At 42.5% G+C, this 19,196-nt stretch overlaps 1 protein-coding gene across 3 annotated transcripts in view; it reads left to right on the top strand.

Moving 5' to 3' along the window:
* USP24 (ubiquitin specific peptidase 24) overlaps positions 1-19,196 on the top strand; it is a 141,259-nt gene that overhangs the window by 37,306 nt on the left and 84,757 nt on the right. For all 3 annotated transcript variants that reach the window (XM_045477530.1, XM_045477531.1, XM_045477532.1), the window contains exons 6-16: positions 4,779-4,814; positions 5,153-5,218; positions 9,613-9,678; positions 12,771-12,845; positions 13,430-13,588; positions 14,295-14,409; positions 14,622-14,725; positions 16,865-16,972; positions 17,158-17,253; positions 17,344-17,505; positions 17,704-17,751. In XM_045477530.1, coding sequence (XP_045333486.1) covers positions 4,779-4,814; positions 5,153-5,218; positions 9,613-9,678; positions 12,771-12,845; positions 13,430-13,588; positions 14,295-14,409; positions 14,622-14,725; positions 16,865-16,972; positions 17,158-17,253; positions 17,344-17,505; positions 17,704-17,751 — 1,035 coding nt within the window. The remainder of the gene's footprint in view (positions 1-4,778; positions 4,815-5,152; positions 5,219-9,612; positions 9,679-12,770; positions 12,846-13,429; positions 13,589-14,294; positions 14,410-14,621; positions 14,726-16,864; positions 16,973-17,157; positions 17,254-17,343; positions 17,506-17,703; positions 17,752-19,196) is intronic.

The following is a 19,196-nucleotide window of genomic DNA, read 5'->3' as shown; positions in this document are numbered from 1 at the left end:
CAGCCGAGCACAGAGGGCAGTGAGGAGACACTGCAGCATTTGACCCCCACAAAAACTGTGAGTTAGGTACTACTTTTAACCCCATTTCATGGATGAGAAACTGAGGCACATAGAGGTTGAGTCCTTGTCCAAGTCTGTAAACCTAGTAGTCATGGGAAGAACCCATGTAATCTAGCCTTCTAGTCTGCATTCTTTAGCTACGTGCAGTCTTACTTCCCGAAGTATGAAAATCTGATCCTCAGTTTTGTTGTGAAGATTAAAGGGCAAGTGTATGCAAAACACTAAGCACGGGGCTCCCCTGTAGCAAGTGCCCAGCAGAAGGTCATTCTCTTCCCCTCAGCTTAACATGCGTGACATCTGGGGCCCAGAAAGGTCCAGTCTGTTCATATCCTCCCGTTATTGCAAAGGAGTTTCTCTCCTGCAGAGGCCCTTGCTCATCCCCTTTCCTGTTGCCTTCTGAGGCATTTTCCTCCTCAGGTTTTCTATCCTTCGTTTGGCATCCTCAGTCTTTTCCTCTCTGTTGGATCACTCCCGTTGTATGCAATGTGCTCTGGTATTTTCCATCTTTTTTTTTTTTTAAGTTGAGAAATGCAGACTCTGTGTGTGTGTGTGTGTGTGTGTGTGTGTGTGTGTGTGTGTGTGTGTGAGAGAGAGAGAGAGAGAGAGAGCGAGAGAGTGAGAGAGCGTGCATGCATGCAGGGGAAGGGGAGGGGCAGAGAGAGAGAAAGAGAGAATCCCAAGCAGGCTCCACGTTCAACACAGAGCCTGATGCAGGGCTCGATCTCAGGACCCTGGGATCATGATCTGAGCCAAAATCAATAGTTGGATGCTTAACCAACTGAGCCACCCTGGTGCCCCATAGTATTTCCTGTCTTTAAAAATTCTGCCTTTGATCCCACATCCCTGTCTAGCTTCAGCACGGTTCTCCGTCTCCTCCATACCCTTACCAGAGAAGATTCCACGTTCTCCTTTCCCAGTTATTTTACTGGTTATCCAAAACTTTAACTTAATGAAACAAAACCAAAATTTCATTAATATCTTTGTGTTCCTCTGAGCAGTACTTGGAATGTTTCGTGTGCTCACTTCCCACCTGATTGACTTAGTCTCCGAGAGTCCCTCTAGCATGCAGCATCTTAGTCTTTTCCCGCCTTGCTTTATGCTCAACTAGGTGTCAGCATTGTTATTTTATACGGTGTTTTGACTTGGCCACGTTTAGGCGTTCTCTCTTTGTGTACTATTCCTTCTCTGTCTCTTCCATTGGGATAATTTTTCTTCTGCCTGCCTACTAATATGTCCTTTAGTAAGTGTCCATTGATGATTACGTCTTTGTTTTTGATGGCCTGAACTTAACGTTAATCTCCATGCCTTAAAGAATGTTTTCCCTGGGTTTTAAATTGTAGATTGACTGTTACACTTTCAGAATATCAGAGATACCCTGTCAGTGTCTCCTGGCTTTGATTATTGCTGTTGACAAGTTGCTGTTTGATCTGACTGTTGTTCCTTTGTAAGAAATCCACCTCTCCCCCCATGGCTGCTTTTGGAGATCTCCTGTTTCGCTTTGATGTTTGGCAGTTTGACTCTCCTGTGACTGACTGTGGTATTCATATTATTTTGCATCAGAAACATTGGGCGTCTGCATCTAAGGATTAATATCTTGTATCAATTTTGGAAAATTCTCAGCCACTGTCTTCTTAAATAATGCCTCTCCTCCATTAATCAGTCTCTCCTTCAGAACTTCAATTGGATACATGTTAAGCTGTCCCTCCTGTCCTCCATGTCCCTTAACCTCTGCTGTTTCCCATCTTTCTGTGTCCTTGTGCTCTGACAGGGTATGATCATTTTTTTCAGCTCTGCTCTAGTTCACTAATTTTGTTTCTGCTTGTGTCAGTTACGCTGTTTAACCTGTTCATTAAAAGTCTTCAATTTCGTTACTTTCCTTCATTTATGTAAATTCTATTTGGTTCTCATTTGTTTTGTCATTTTTTACCATCTCATGTTCTAAACACGTATTTTCATTCTCCTGTGTGTTTGTCCTGTGTCTGATATCTACAAGTCTGATTCAGCTGGCTCTGGCTAACTTTAACTTGTTTTGTATCTGTATGTATGTACACAGAAAAAAAGTTTATACTTGTTTGTGTTTGTTTTTCTGTGAAGTCCTGTTTCTTGGAATTTAATCTGGGAGGATGGTTTGAGGCCTGGAGTGAGGGAAAGTTCCTTCCTCCAAGGAGGATTTACTTACTTCTTCCAGGTGCCTGGAACCACTACAGTCTGGGGCCACTCTGGAATAAATTCTCAGCTTACGGTATTTCAGACCGTGAAATCAGCGTGAATTTGAGAAGTGAAGCCGTGTGAGGGCAGTTCAGTGGCCACAGATTCTTAGAGAATTTTTTCTCTCCCCTGCATCCAGTACCAGAGTGCTCATAGGCAGGCTTCCCTGTTGCTCTCCTTTTCTCCAGGTAAGTTCTTTCAGCTCACCTTACCGTGAGGCTGTAGCCCTTTGAGCTCCAGTTTTAAGTGACTACCTCCTCTTAGTCTCCCAGCCCCCACCTTGGCTTTGGGTCCTGTTTCTCAGGCACCGTAGGGCTGTGAAAATGGAGGCAGGAGGTCACCAGGGTTCCACAGATGCCTGCACGGTGAAGGCTAGCCTCAGAGTCTGCTTACCTCACACGATTTCTGCTTTCTCTTTGTGTTCAGCCTCTGAGCACTTTGTGCCAACTCAGCTATGTGTGTTGAAAGATTTTTTTTTAAATGTTTTCATCCGTCAGAGAGGTGTTTAGGGCAACTAGACCAAAGTCTCCATTAACTCTTCAGAGTGTGCCAGTCTGCCTTCTTTTTCTGCCGCTCCACTGAAACCACCCTCGGTAAGGCACCAGCAGCTTCTAAGTTTCCAGATCCCAAGGAAACGTCTCTTAACACCACCCACAGCAGTGGTCACCATCAGTTTGTCCCTCTCCGAAATCGGTTCGTCTGGCAGTCTCTTGCTACCTGCTAAGTCACTTTGCCTTTCTTGATTCCTTGCTTTCTGTCCAGCTTTAATCCAGAGCTGCCCTCTCTTTGTTCACTATTCTTTCCCAAGAACTGTCTTTCCTTCTCATGGAAGCAAATGCAGTCTTTGTGCTGATGGCCCTTCGGTTTGTATCTCTGTGGCCCAAACCTCTCCTCTGAGCACACCATACTTGACGAGCCAACCATTCCTTTTGGTCGCCACACAGATGTCTCCAACTTAGTGTGCTTGAAATGGAACTTCCTTTTGTCTCGCCAGCCTTCCTTCTTCTCCCTCTCTGTAAACCACATCACCATCTACCTAGGTGCTCAAGCCAAAAGCATAGGAGTCGGCCACGATTTATCCCTTTTCTTACGACCCATAAGCAACCATAAACCTGTCCTTTGAATTCATCTCGAAGGTGTCTTCAGTTGCCTTCTCTCTGCCTCCACTGCTGCCATCCTACCCCCCGACACCATCCTGTCTAATCTAGTTACCGCATTAGTCTTCCAACTACTATCTCTCCCTCCACTCTCATTTATCTGGCCCATTCCATCCTCCACACAACTGCAAGACTGGTCATCGTAAAGCATGAAATGCATCGCTTCTGGCTTAAGCACTTTTGTTGCTTTTTCCTTCCAGTCGCAGCCTGCGAGTTTCTGCGTGGTCTGCACTCTGCCCCTCTCCACAGCTCTACCTGTGCCGCTCCTCCCGACTTGCTGTGTCCCCGCGGGGTGGTGGGGGAGGTCCCCCAGTTACTCTTGACTGCCTTCCCCAAACAGGACCTTTGCCATTTCGGCCTCTCTGCCTGGACTATTTGAGTGGCTAAATCAGTCTCATCCTGCAGCATCCAGCTTGAAGACCACCTCTTCAGAGAGGGTTTCCATGACCACCACTCTGAGCAAAGGAGGCTCCTTCTGTCTCTCATTTGAAGACCTTTTTGTGGTTTTTCCTTTTGTGGGACTTAGCACAGTGTGAATCCTGTTAGGTATGTGTTGGTTTGCTTGTTTCTGTTGAAGCTGCTCCAATATGAGCTCCGTGAAAGCAGGCACCACATCTCTTCATAGTCACTGTTCCCCGAAGGTTATTCAGCCCCCAGAGCAGTGAATGCTTAGAAAAAGAAAGGAAGGAAGAAAAGAGGAGAAAAGAAAGCACTTGCTCCAGGGCACCAATTAGTGGGACAGCAGGGGCTAAAATTTAACCTTTTTATTCCTGATTTGCTCCTCTGTAGTAATAATTCTTGATTTCTAAAATGTAATTTTCCTAGAGAATTTGACTCCAGTTACCCTGTACCTCGGAGAGCTTAAACAGCTGACGTCAGCTACCCAGAAATGCAAGAATGCTCCATACTGTAGCAGTGGCATCCAAGTACAGACGTGCAGACTCCTAAAATTATATACAAATGTCAGAGACTCACGTTAAGAAACATGTAGAAAAGCCTTTTGAAATATTTTTCAAATCTCAATATTTTCTTCTCCCAACTCTTCGCTTAGGTTAAAAAGAAATCTATGGTAGGGGCGCCTGGGAGGCTCAGTCAGTTGAGCGTCCGACTTCGGCTCAGGTCATGATTTCGCAGTCTGTGGGTTCGAGCCCCACATCAGGCTCTGTGCTGACAGCTCAGAGCCTGGAGTCTGCTTTGGATTCTGTGTCTCCCTCTCTCTCTGCCCTCCCCTGCTCATGCTCTGTCTCTCTCTGTCTCAAAAATTAAAAAAAAACAAACAAAAAACAAAACATCTATGGGCCCATGGGGAAGTTCTCATATCGCCAGCTCAATTTCTATTTTCTTTTCTCATAGGAGCCTCACGGATGGGTTGTGGATTTGGTAAATAAGGTATATAACTTTTATTAATATAGTCGTATTCTCCTTCTTTTAATGAAATTGCTTAGAGTTTGGTATTTTAGGTAACTGACAGCTAGAAAGAACAATAAGAATGTTTTTCAGTTCCTCCTCTTCTTTATCATATGCTGTTTATACAGATGAGCACCAGCGTCAGGATTTAGCACATCTCCCGCAGTGTATCGCAGGAACAATAGAATTATCTTTGTGATGGCTTTCTCTAGATCAGTATTACAGAGCACGTTGGCAGAGTAGAATGGTAGCCTTTGTGTCTTGTTTAAATTATTAATGTACAGCATTGTAAAATTAATTTGTGCCCTTTCTCTTCTCAGTTTGGAGAATTAGGCGGATTTGCAGCAATCCAAGCCAAGCTTCATTCGGAAGATATAGAACTTGGGGTAAGTTAAACCAGCCTGTGTGCCCACAGCAGAAGTTCGCTTTATTCGGGCTGGTATGTTACCCAGGGGACGTGGTCTGGACACAGTCAATGAAACGTTACAGTGTTAAGTTATCTCTGCAGGAGAGGTTTCAGTGGCTCTGATAAAGGAATGTTTGCTCTTAATCATAACCAAATTTCAGTGTAGGGTATTTGCTTTTTTTTTCCCCCCTCATTTCCCTTTGCTTTTGGCATTTGCCTCCTAATTTGTGATGGTTGTGTGAAATCATCTTGCTTTTTAAAGACAGTTGCTGTATGTGGCAAAGATATGTGTACATACAGTGTTATGACTCCGTTATATCAGAAAGTCTTCCCTGGTGCCAGGCACAATAAAATATTTCATTTTAAGGTTGGTAGGAAGTTTTTTGGCATTGTAGGACTCCTAGATAACACAGGGCTGTCACAGGAGCTTAGAATCCTCCCTCAGAATCAGTACATCCTCTTTTTACATGGGACTTCATTTTCTCAAAGACATTTAACCTTATGGTAAGGGGAATAACTTAATCTTCTATTTTTCACAGAGGGCTGACTTGTTTGTAACTAGGAGCATTTTATTCTGTCTTCTGGTTGGTTGTTCACTTAACTGTACTTGGCCACATGTAGGACACTGTGCTAGCTACCGTGATGTACTGAGAACGGAAGGTGATGGGGTAAAGTCATTCGTTGCCCCTGAGTGACGTAGGATTGTGCTTAGAGCAGCGCTTCCTCCTGCAGAACCGCGACTAATCAGCTAACTTGCTTGGTCCGTCTTTGGGCGAGGGAAGTAACATCCAGGAGAGAGTCTGATGGTATGCTTGGTAATAAACTGACCCTTTCTTGCCACCCACTGTTTATCCCGAAAGATTAAGTGTCTGCCACGCCTTCTGCTGACACTGACCAGGGAGTGTCTTCTCCCTTCCCTGAATGTTAACTAGGCTGTTTGGCCGTCATTTTGATCCCCATTGAGTGGACCAAGCATGTTAGAAGTGACTACTGATCTGGAAAATAATGGGTAATGATTTAAGAAGCAAAACCATTTATGGGGCGCATCCGACTTCGGCTCAGGTCATGATCTCGTGGTTCGTGAGTTTGAGCCCCGTGTCAGGCTCTTTGCTGACAGCTCAGAGCCCGGAGCCTGCTTCAGATTCTGTGTCCCCTGTCTCTCCGCCCCACCCCTGCTTGTGCTCTGCCTCTCTCTGTCTTTCAGAAATGAATAAACATAAAAAATTTTTTTTTTTAAAAACAAAACCATTTAAAACCAAAAACCTTTTCAGATACAGGGTTTTATCCAATTTACTTATTTCTCAAAAACTGGCTGTATAGGTCATTGGTCATATTAGAGATTAGCTTCCGGGTGCCTGAGTGTCTCAGTCAGTTAACCATCCAACTCTTGATTTTGGCTGAGGTCACATTCTCACCGTTTGTGGGTTCGAGCCATGCGTCAGGCTACATGCTAACAGTGCAGAGCCTGCATGAGATTCTCTCTCTCTGCCTCTCCTCACCGTGTGCATGCATGCTCTCTCTCTCTTTTTTTCTCTCTCTCTCAAAATAAATAAACTTTTTAAAAAAAGAAATTGCTTCATATTTTTAAAATGTTAAATTACTAATTTCTGGCAGAGTTAATGTATTTAAAAAAAAATACAGAGCAGTCCAAGTTCCTACCCTACTTGGAAGAAAATTGGCTTAAAGGTAGATACGTAGGAATCTGGACTTACCCTCATTATTATTAAATATCTTGAGGTTAAAGATTCCTCCAAGATTTTTCCCTTAGGTCAGACCATTTTTCAAACAACCGTGTTTGCTGCAGTTGGTAGAGAATTATATTGCTTAGTTGTGTTTGAGATGATGATGAAATTCAGGCATAGGAGAAAGAGATTCCAAAGATTAAGGCTCTGATTTTATCAAACAAGGATTAAAATTTCACAATAAATGCCTGCTTCCTGAGCAGTTAAGGTGACTGTGTCCTAGAATAAATATAGGCCACTGAGAACAAGTAAATGCATTCATTTTACATTTACATTTATATTTATATATTTTTGAATTTGAAAAATACTGTGAAAAAGCAACGTTCACAATTGATCAGTTAAAAATACCTGTACAGGGACCCCCCGAGTGGCTCAGTCGGTTGTGCATCCGACTTCACCTCAGGTCATGATCTCACGGTTCATGAGTTCAAGCCCCACATCAGGCTCTGCTCACAGTTCAGAGCTGGGAGCCTGCTTCAGATTCTTTGTCTCCCTCTCTCTCTGCCGCTTCCCCCGCTTGCTCTCACTTTTTCTCTCTCAAAAATAAATAAGCGTTAAAATTTTTTTTTTTAATTACCTGTACAAAGTAAGGAATGGAAGGTGCCTGTCCTCCATCCTCCCAAGCCCCCACATCTCTACCTTCTTCCTAGGTAATAGCTACCCATTTAACTCATAGCATTTCTGACTTTTGCCTAAATTTATGTGGAATATACCTGTGCACGTTCTTTCCTGCTTTCTCTTTCTTTAAGGCTGAATTGTAATCAAGCTATATGTAGTAGCATATTTTCATTTAACGTTATATCACGGACATCTTTCCAGATCCGTGCTGTCATTGATTTTAATGGCTGTAATGTGTTCCTGCAACTGTTGTACCATGATGCTGTCATTTATTCATGGGCACCATGTAAATATGTAAATTTGTCTTTATGTGCATATGGTACCATTTCTGAAGGACAAATTCCTAGAAAATGTGATTTTTAATATAATTCATAGTAATAAATCTCTTTCCAAAAAAGAGATTTATTTGGACCAGTCTGTACTCCCATAAACTCGTTTCCTATTTCTCTCGTTAGTACTGAATATTTTCCATCTTTAATTTTTTCATTATAATGGACAAAAATAGTACTTTGTTATTTAATTTGCAATACTCTCATTTCCTGTGAATTTGAGCATCTCATCATGTGATTATTGGCTGTTTACATTTCTTCTATAAATTGACATCGTTATTTAGGTTTCTTTGGGGTTTTCTTGTTAACTTTCAGGAATTCTTTTTATGTTCAGCATATCAATGCCATGCCCATTTTATGTATCTGTAAATTTTTTCTCCCAGTCTTTTGCTTCTCTTTATTTATTTTTTTTTTTTTAATTTTTTTTTCAACGTTTATTTATTTTTGGGACAGAGAGAGACAGAGCTTGAACGGGGGAGGGGCAGAGAGAGAAGGAGACACAGAATCGGAAACAGGCTCCAGGCTCTGAGCCATCAGCCCAGAGCCTGACGCGGGGCTCGAACTCACGGACGGCGAGATCGTGACCTGGCTGAAGTCGGACGCTTAACCGACTGCGCCACCCAGGCGCCCCTGCTTCTCTTTATTTTTATTGATAGTGTCTTTTGCTAACAGAAGCGTCCACATTTTATAAAAACTCCCCATTTTTTCTTTAATGGCTTTAAGAGTTTTCTAACTTGCTTAGGGAATATTCTCCCATCTCAAAGTTATAAAAATACCTGTTTTATTTTATACTCTTACAGTTTTATTTTTTATACTTGGTTCTTGAATTCATTTAGAATTTATTTTTATATATTACATAAGATAGAGATCCAGTTTAATTTTCTTCCAAATAGGTAACTGATTGTCATCAGATCCTCTAATGACTAATCCCTGATTTCTCTCCTGTTTCGACGTATTGGCTCAGTCACATGTCACAGCCCCACGTGTACACGGGTGTGTTCCTTCCGTTGGTTTGTTCGTTCGTTCTTTGCCCATTTCTATACTATTGCTGCACAGCTTTCCCTCCTGGTAGTACCAGTCTGCCCCACGTCCTTCTTCTCTCAGATCTCCTTGATCGTTCTCGTATTTCTGCCCTTTGAATATAATCAACATGCCAGGTTGTCCTGCAGAAATCCCCCGGAGATTCTGTTTGGAATTGTGTTAAACGTATAGGTCCCTGTGTGGAGAATTACAGTGCTGGTTCTTTCCGTTCGGGAACATGGCATCTGCTTGTTTGTCTGGGCCTTCCCTTACGCGTTTCAGTCAAGTTTTATAATTTCCTCCACGGGAGACTTCAGTGGTTTGTTGAAGGCACATTTCACTCCTTCGCCTACTATCCCCTTCTTTTTCAAATAAAAACTGTTAGTATTCTACAATATAAGTTTTAAAAGTCTTTCATCCAGTCCTCCAAAGAAGTTTTATTGGCATTATTATGATTTAAGTTCTATTAAATTTCTGTAACAATGTAAATGGATTGACGTCTTCTTACCAGTTCTTCCCATCTGGGGGTTGTGGTTTGTCTGGTCATTCATTCGGGACTTGATCTAGTCACCATTTCAGATTGTCCCTGAAAGGGACGTGTTTAATGCTGAAAGGAAAAACACCGTCTCACACTGATGTCTGACCTTCACTGTCCTTGTTTTCAGGCGGTCTCAGCATTGGTGCAGCCCTTGGGGGTGTGTGCGGAGTACCTCAATTCCTCGGTGGTTCAGGTAAGACAGGCCACTTTACATTTGCTTCAGAAGGTGACCTAACGCATACAGACAGTAGTAATTACCTTTTTATCGGTTGGTCAGAATTGTGCCCTATTTCTTTTCTTTGTTCAGATTAGCTATTTTTCTAATAAAAATACTCTCAGAAAATAACGAAAAAATGGTTAATAATTCAAGGTAGAGGAGACTTCTAATATTTAAAAAGATGATTTACCTTTTCAGTTTATCATTTTATCAAATAGAATTTATATATGATTACATGTATTTTTGTTTCCTTATCTGTAAAATAGGCCACGTATATCCCAACCCCCTTCCCAGGATTGTTTAAGGATTCAGTGCCATTATGTATTAAATGAGATCAGTGTTGAACAACCCACTGGGCTTCCTTGCTAGCTAAGTCACTGCTGAATAACAGCTTAACAGCGCATCTTGTCTGATCTCCCGTCCCTGCAGGTTGTAAGTCAACAGGCCATCAAATAGTCAGAGCTGTGCATGTCAGTTTTCTAGTGCTTAAGGCCTATTATACTTTCTTATTTCCTTTCCATCTCAGTTGACAGGTTTTACTGAATAAAGTGTCACTTTGAAATACCTTCATTTTTTATTTTCTTTGTAAATAGGTCTGTGAAACCTGAAACTTTCCCAGAGATTTTTTTAAAATCACTATAAATGGCTTTGAAAGCATAGAGTCCTTTGGGAGCAGTGTTTTTGTATGCACTGTTCCTTCTTGCTAATATCTCATTTTAACAAGGGAGATACGATTTTTTTAGTAGGTTCAGGAAATTTCTACCATTTCTAAGTGTTAAATGCTTTCTTTAAATGTCAGAGTAATCTGCAAGATTTTTACATGAAATCAGATGGTGGGCTATTTATGCATTTCTTCATTCTGGATATTAAGCTCATTAGAAACATTTTATGTTCTTTCACCTTATTAAACATGTAATCATTAATTTTATAGTTGAAACACTAAGATATAAGAGGCAAAATTATTTGACTTTTTAATAATTTAATAATAAACACTAATAATTTAATAATTGGCTTTTTAATCATCAGGGCCAGGATTGGATTTTTAAATGCTCTCTACCCATGCATTGCCTTGTGGGAAGAGATTTAGCATAAATGTTCTAGCTTCTAATTAATATTAAATTCTTTAGAAATTCTAAGTTTTAGAGATGCCTGGGTGGCTCAGTTGGTTAAGCGTCCAACCTTGAGTCAGGTCATGATCTCACGGTTCATGGGTTCGAGCCTTACGTCAGGCTCTGTGCTGACGGCTCAGAGCCTGGAGCCTGCTTCGGATTCTGTGTCTCCCTCTCTCTCTCTGCCCCTCCCTCCCTCCCTCGTGCTCTGTCTCTCTCTCTCTGTCTCTCTCTCAAAAATGAATAAAGACTAAAAATAATTAACAAAGAAATTCTAAGTTTTAGATAAATAAGCACAGTAGACTTCAAAAAGAGTAAAAAGTATTGAATTTCCAACCAAAGCATATTTAATTGCTTCAAATTAGCCAACCGTCGATTTACTCAGCAATATATTCATGCTCTGAATTTATTCTCATACCATGTTCACATCGTATTACCTGATGCAAATTAACAACGGTCTCTACCACTTGCCCCTTGTGTGCTTTGGAAGACATATGTAACATCTGTGTTTTGGCCTTCTTGTCTATGAAACGGTGATCATGCCCTTTGAGCTGCCGTGAGAAGTGAGCCGGGGGGTGCCGCTGACGAGAACAGCACTGCTTGCCTCCTACCCTAGCAGCCCCCAGTCTTCCCTGGACAGGGGACGCAAGCGTAGAGGAAGCAATCCCAGTTGGATAATCGCCTGGTGTCATTTTAATTCTTTGCTAATGTCTTCTTGGCTTTGACAGCCATATGCTGTCTATCTTCTCTTGTCACCAGATAAGTTTTTAAAAAAAAAAATTTTTTTTTTCAACGTTTATTTATTTTTGGGACAGAGAGAGACAGAGCATGAACGGGGGAGGGGCAGAGAGAGAGGGAGACACAGAATTGGAAACAGGCTCCAGGCTCTGAGCCATCAGCCCAGAGCCTGACGCGGGGCTCGAACTCACGGACCGCGAGATCGTGACCTGGCTGAAGTCGACGCTTAACCGACTGCACCACCCAGGCGCCCCTAAGTAAAATAATTTTTAAAAACTTATCTGGCAGGGGCCCCTAAGTAAAATAATTTTTAAAAACTTATCTGGCAGGGGCCCCTAAGTAAAATAATTTTTAAAAACTTATCTGGCAGGGGCCCCTAAGTAAAATAATTTTTAAAAACTTATCTGGCAGGGGCCCCTAAGTAAAATAATTTTTAAAAACTTATCTGGCAGGGGCGCCTGGGTGGCGCAGTCGGTTAAGCGTCCGACTTCAGCCAGGTCACGATCTCGCGGTCCGTGAGTTCGAGCCCCGCGTCGGGCTCTGGGCTGATGGCTCAGAGCCTGGAGCCTGTTTCCGATTCTGTGTCTCCCTCTCTCTCTGCCCCTCCCCCCGTTCATGCTCTGTCTCTCTCTGTCCCAAAAATAAATAAACGTTGAAAAAAAAAATTTATTTTACTTAGTTGGAAGTGAGCATTTAGACCTAGCTAGTATTTTCCTCCTCCTCATGTAATATTTAGAGTTAGTTATCTGATTATGCTACCATCCTGGAGTGATGTGTTGTAGGAGTCTCGTCTGTAGGCCTCATTTATATCAGCACACAAAAATAGTGCATATCACAGCATTTTTTTTTTCATGGTCTGTGCTTATATGCAGTTGTTAAAATCAAACACCAAATAGTTACTTTATTACAGAAATAATACCTACTCGAGCTTCATGTTTTAAAAGTTAGTTTATGTGTCTTTGGTTGCTCTTTGAAAGGACCCTTCTGAGATAGTGATGACAGGGATTGCACCCATGTGGTATTAAAGGAGCTGGGGCATGGAGTCGGGTACGGGCCTACTTGGGATGGTAGGAGCTAGCTAGCTATGGGGCTCTTGGTACTAGAATTGAGATCCTTCCTTTGCACTCTGTCCTTTGTGAAGTGTGAATGAAGAAGTGTCTGCTCTCTAGTTCTGGGGCAGAACCCGGAGTCTTTATTAACCGCAGCACATCTTTTCTGCAGCCGATGCTAGACCCAGTCATCCTTACTGCGATCCAGGATGTACGGAGCGTGGAGGAAAAGGACCTCAAAGATAAGGTAAATCCCGTCTCCAGACAGGTAGGCCCCAGAGCCTGTTAGTCCTCAAAGCACAGCCGGGACTCGGGGCAGGGTTCACACGCCATTGTTCTTTGGATTCTGGTCATATACAACTCCCATCAAGTTCATTTTACATTTTCTAAGCAAGAAATGCTTTTTGTAAAGCATCAGTATTCTGAAGCACCGGGTTGGCATTAAATCAATAGAGTGATTATAGGGTTCTCAGTAAGTGATACCATTCAGAATTTTACTAACGTGTTGATTTAGAGAGTTTTCTAATAGGTATAGCATTGAAGAAGCTTTTAAATAATTCAGTACTACAAGCTTGTCCAAAGTTGTTTAAAGTAATTTTAGCATTTAAGTTTAACAGTCTTTATGTTGTTGACCTTGAAATTCTCACAGGATCCTTCCCTTTGCTCACCTGTGTGCTAACTTTTGTTTAGAAGCAAACTAGTTAATTGACCATATGGAGTATGGGATACCACCAACCATTGCTGTTGAAAATGTCCCGTACTCCCTTGTCTGAATTGGGCGCAAAACGTTCTCATGGCTCCTTTTCTGTTTGTGTGTGCTTTGAATAAAAGAGATTGGTTAGCATCCCCGAGCTCTTGTCTGCCATCAAGTTACTCTGCATGCGCTTCCAGCCGGATTTGGTGACCGTGGTGGATGACCTTCGATTAGACATCCTACTGCGCATGCTGAAGTCGCCACATTTTAGCGCTAAAATGAATTCCCTCAAAGAAGTAAGTTTTGTATTTGTTTGTAGAAGACTTAAAGCACAGACGCTTTAAGTTCTGCCAGAACTTGCGGTCATTAATACAGAATGTTGAGAAATGAAGCAGAATAATTTCTTGTAATCATACAAAAAAGAGGTAACAGTGTTTATATATAAAATGGTATCTGTGTTCGTAATTGTTAACGCGATCTTTCTACATGTGTTACATTCAAAATTCATTCTCTGAAATTTTTGGAAATATTTAGTGTTTTTGTGAAATTGCCCAGAGAGTGCCCTTGTTGGCTCCACATTCTTTTTTTTTTTTTTTTTTAATATTTTTATTTTTGAGAAAGAGAGAGACAGAGCACGAGTGGGGGAAGGGCAGAGAGAGAGAGAGAGAGACACAATTCAAAGCAGGCTCCAGGCTCTGAGCTGTCAGCACAGAGCCCCATGTGGGGCTCGAACTCATGAACCATGAGATCATGACCTGAGCTGAAGTCAGATGCTCAACTGACTGAGCCACCCAGGTGCCCCGGCTCCACGTTCTTTTTAAAGAGAGATCAGGAATAAGTAGTCTGTTAACTTATTACAGTAACTGGCCTTTGATACATTTTGGCTAACTATCAGACCACATTGCAACACTGTAAAAGCCACAGGGTATGTATACATATATATGAAGATTTTGATTGTGCATATTTGTGCTGGATTCTGTCACAATAATCCTGTCTTCTTAGGTAACCAAACTAATAGAAGATAGCACTTTATCCAAATCTGTGAAGAATGCTATAGATACAGACAGATTGTTAGATTGGCTGGTTGAAAACTCAGTTCTGTCCATTGCACTGGAAGGTAAGTTGCTTTTTAAAAACATATATTTATATTTCTTAACACGTAGTTGTAAGTGATGTATTTTTATATCAAAGAAAGGTGTGAAATGTTGTTTTGACTGTATTAGCCTTTAAATCTGGTAGCGAGTTAATATTGCTTTGAATTAATGGAATCGTATTTAGAAAGTCAATGTTCACTGAATCTGTCTGCCTCTTGGGTGTTTCTTCCCTTAGGCAACATAGACCAAGCACAATACTGTGATCGTATAAAGGGGATTATTGAACTCTTGGGCAGTAAATTGTCTTTAGATGAACTTACTAAAATTTGGAAGATACAGGTAAGTTGATCAGAATTATTTTTGCCTTTTTCTGACATTTCTGTCAGAAGGAGAGGGAAGGAGAGTGGTGAACAAGCAGGGAAATGGATCTTGTATCCTGCTTTAGTCAAAGCGGAGCTGCTCCAATCTGGTTTGCAGTTCAGGGCTTCTGCTAAGATTGCGTATGTGCAAAAGGGTTGCACTACCCAGAAGATGTAAAACTACCCAGCTAGTCTAGTCTTCTCATGTCTCAGATTGAAAAAAATGAAAAGCTTTACCACAGGCCACGCAGCAGTTAGGAATTATATGTCTTTTGTCTGTCAGTGTCCTGTTCTTTTCACTGTGTTTGCTTATCTATGTTCGTGGATAGGTGTTTCCCGTTCAGTTCTGTTAAATGAGGATGAAAGTAACACTGAGTTTACAGACCTCAGCTTACCAGGACCCTCAGCAGCTGTGACACAATCAGCCACACCCTTCATTTTCTTTTTCCTTCGCTCTGTTAATATCCATTTGACTCATTTTCCTCCCACTTTTCTGGCACCCTCTTCAAGTCTCCTTTACTAACTTATTCTCTTCTACTTTGTTAATGTTAGTTTCTTTCAAGCCTTGGTCCTTAGCCCTTTCCTCAGTGTATAATCTTCCATTAGGCAGTTTCCTCCACTCCTGTGGCTTTGACTGCTTTTGGATGCTGCTGACTCTCAGAATTCTGTCCCTAATCCATACCTCTTCTTGGCCCTCCAGTGCAGTGTATGTAAATGTATATATAACTCTTGTGCCTTCATGCATGCCATCTTGTAGGCATCTCAAATCCAGTGTGTCAGTACCCAGTCCTTTTGGGGTCTGTTTCAGTAATGGTGTTAGCCTTCATCTAGTTGCCCAGCCAGAAAGAGGCCCGGGGCTCACCTCGACTGTACCCTCTTAGACACCGTATCAGTCAGAACCTGGCCAGGAAACAGAAGCCTCGCTAGGTGTCTCAGAGGGAACTGGATACTGGGGGTTGTTGACAAAGGTGTTGCTAGGGGGGAAGAGCAAAAGAGAGAAGCAGGAATGCTGGGGGAGCGGAGTGGGGAAAGGGCATACAAAGTGCAAGGAAAGGAATCTGCTTTTGGAGATGCTTTCGCTGCAAATGCCGGGATTGCCCATGAGCCTGGCACCCCCAGCAGGGCTCCTGGAAGCCCGTGCTGCCACCAGGGCCAGCACCTGCGTCCAGTCCCTGAGCACAGAGCAGTGCCTCTTTCTTCCCCCTGCCTTCTCATCTCCCCGCAGTGCCTCCCCTGGGCAGGACCTAGCAGGAGCATAGCTAGTAGAGGAAATGTGATTGGCAGTCTGGCAGCCTGGCAGCAGGGAGCAGACTCTAGAACGTTAGGTGCAGGACTGACCGAAAACCATCCTGGGCCCTACAGATCTTACTTCCCATGTCCGCTTTCATCGATTGAATATCCTCACAGAATGTCCTGAGTGTAAGTTGTGAGTCCACATAAGGCTAAAGATTAGAGATCATGATGGATACAGTGTATATCCCTACTGCATGTGGTGAATGTTTGTATATGGCAGATACTGGAAAATTCTTGTGGAATTGACTCTAAAAAAGTCCCTGCCTTTCAAGTCCTCCACATGGTGAGCAGTGAGGCATGATGGAGTCATGGTTGAGGTCATAAAGTGAGTTTCAGCCATAAGGACAGCCACAGGACCTACATCTCTGAAACAGAGACTTACTGCCCAAGGAATAAATAACTATTCATTGAAGTTACAATGTATCTATGAGCAAAATAGAAAATGAGGTAGAGACTCCCCTCAGCTAGAAGTGAATGTAAAGTCCTGAAATCAATTTGAATCTTTATTTGCCAGTCGAAAATACTTTGCACTCCCGTTGAAGTGAATATGTCAGATTGAGCACTTAATTGTCATCTTTTGAAAGATTTAATACTGCTAGGAATTTAACCAAGGCCAACTGATGGCCATTAACAAGGGTCGCTTCCTTTAGTTCTGCCAGTATTCTCATGCAAGGGAATGCCAATGAAACTGGAATCAGTTTATCTTTATTGCTGCTTTGCTTTCCTCTTCTGTCAGTTGCAGGAGGGGGGAATGGGTGGGGGATGGGAGGCTGAGGTTTTTTCCAAGTTCCAGGACTTAACTTGCCCCCCATGTTTCCTTTTCCAGTCGGGACAATCATCTACTGTGATCGAGAACATCCATACTATTATTGCTGCAGCAGCTGTCAAATTTAATTCAGATCAGCTTAATCATTTGTTTGTTCTCATTCAGAAGGTACGTGTCCAGTCAAACGTGCTAGCTTTTTAAGTTTTTTCTAAAAGAAGCTTCCCCCTCTAAGCTGGAAGCTTCTAAACATACACTCTTCTTGCTTTATCGAACCTTTCTAGCTCAGATGTAAACTTTCTGCATATTTTGCCGGTTTGATACAATTGGATTGTCTTGCCTTTTCCCTTCCGCAGAGCTGGGAGACGGAAAGCGACAGAGTAAGACAGAAGCTGTTGAGCCTGATTGGACGAATAGGCCGGGAAGCTCGCTTTGAGACCACATCTGGAAAGGCAGGAGGATGAAATTAATCTTTCCAGCTCCACATACTTTATGCGGTTGTTCGTGCATGTGTGGGCTCATCTTGTGTGGTGTTATTGTAGGTGTTAGATGTACTCTGGGAACTGGCCCATCTTCCGACCCTGCCCAGTAGCCTTATCCAGCAAGCCCTGGAGGAGCACCTGACGATCCTGAGTGACGCATACGCGGTGAAGGAAGCAATCAAGAGAAGCTACATCATTAAGTGCATAGAAGATATTAAAAGGGTTGGTCTTACCTTCGACCTCCTTTTGTTGTCAGAGCATCAATAGCATTGTCTGAGTAATTAGGACCCAATGATTTTCTTAGCCTGTTATGTACATCAAATGTGCGACCTGGAAACTCTTACCTTAGAGTCCAAGATTTGGAAATTGTAGGTACTGCTTTTACCAAGTCACTTACATTTCTCTTAAAATTCATTTCAGCCCGGAGAGTGGTCAGGTTTGGAAAAAAACAAGAAGGACGGATTCAAGGTAAGACTTTTCACATGGAACCGCCCAAAAGGTATACTAATTTAATAATTTCTTTTAATAAGTGTTTTGGTGTTTCTTTGAGTAATGCTCGGAAACTGCCGTCTATTCACAAATCCAAGGTCACATTCACAGGGTAGTTTTATTATTTTCATAAAATTATAAGACCTTTAACTTAGTTTCTTCTTTTGTAAACTAAATGCGAAGTGTGCACCGTTGTAGTGAGTCCAATGGATTCTGCATAAATACCATGCCCATTTTTCTGCCATGAGGGAGAAGTGGAGCACTGTTCATGGAGTAAGAAAAGGGAAGAAGGAGGTTCATTCAGTGCTGGCACATAGTTGTTTTTCAGGTGCCTAGTTCAGAGGTGTTCATAAAGTGATTCCTTGGTGAGTCTTGCTACTAGGACCCAATACTAGGAGGCGGGCGTAGGCGATGACAGCCAATGGGGCCACTGCTCTGGGAGCCCTTTGCCTCAGGGCTCTGCCCTCCAGCCTGCTGGGCACCTAGGGGCTGCCCTTTGAAAGCATGGTTAGCAGAGTAAGCAGTGATGACTGTAGCTCTCCCGTCCCTGCAGTGCTTAGACATCCAGTCTGTGCTCCGGAGGGCTGATCTTGGGGCGGCTCATTGGAGCGACCTCCCCTGTTGCAGCAGGACCCCCACCCCCCCCACCCCTGCCCCACCAAAGCAGTGCCCTCCTCTAGCCGAGGCCCTTGGGTTGCCCAGACCAAATGGAAAGCCTCATAACAGGAGGGATTTCGTTTTATTGTAACATAAAAAAAGGTTTTGGTGAATGTGGCTTAGTAATTTCATTGGCTAAACATTTTTCTTGGCTTTCATTAATAAGTGTTTCTTTAAAGGTTCTTGAATACTGCTAATTTTCATTGGTATATTCAGAGACTCCTAGCTCTTGTTAAGAGGCCGTGGTGATTCAGTGAGCTTTTATTAAGTTATATCTGGTCATAAAGTTTAGTTAGGGACACGTAAGAACTTTGTGTTTTAGATTTCTGATGCCGAAATGTGATCAGGTGAATTTTCTACATATAACCTAGCCTTAGAGATTTTCAAAAAGTCACTCACAAACTGGAGCTGATGATGCTCAGGTTTTAAGGAATTGTTCCTTTAATTCAACAACATTGCTCTCGCTCTCAGATACAGTGTGAATTTTTCCAGTTCTCTCAGTTTAGCGATTCAGATACTTTGTTGCAGTCTCTGTCTTTGCGGTTGACCCTCATCCAGAGTGAGTTGTGTAAGGAGTTTAGACCCTTCCCTAGTAGTAGTAATAGCAAGACGAAAAGGTATCTGTAGACAAGCAGTCTTGTCTTCTCGGCAGCAGATACATTTCTTTATAAATCTGAGGGTCCCAGCTCAAGGGACTTTTTCCTGCCTCCAGGGAAATGGCTTTTGAACCCAGCACCCCTTTCCCGCCGCCTGCTCCTTGCTCGCCG

The sequence above is a fragment of the Leopardus geoffroyi genome, chromosome C1 (assembly GCF_018350155.1).
Source record: "Leopardus geoffroyi isolate Oge1 chromosome C1, O.geoffroyi_Oge1_pat1.0, whole genome shotgun sequence".
Taxonomy (NCBI): Eukaryota; Metazoa; Chordata; class Mammalia; order Carnivora; family Felidae; genus Leopardus; species Leopardus geoffroyi.
Note: the sequence above shows the minus strand (reverse complement) of the source record. Positions and strands in the feature narration are given on the sequence as shown.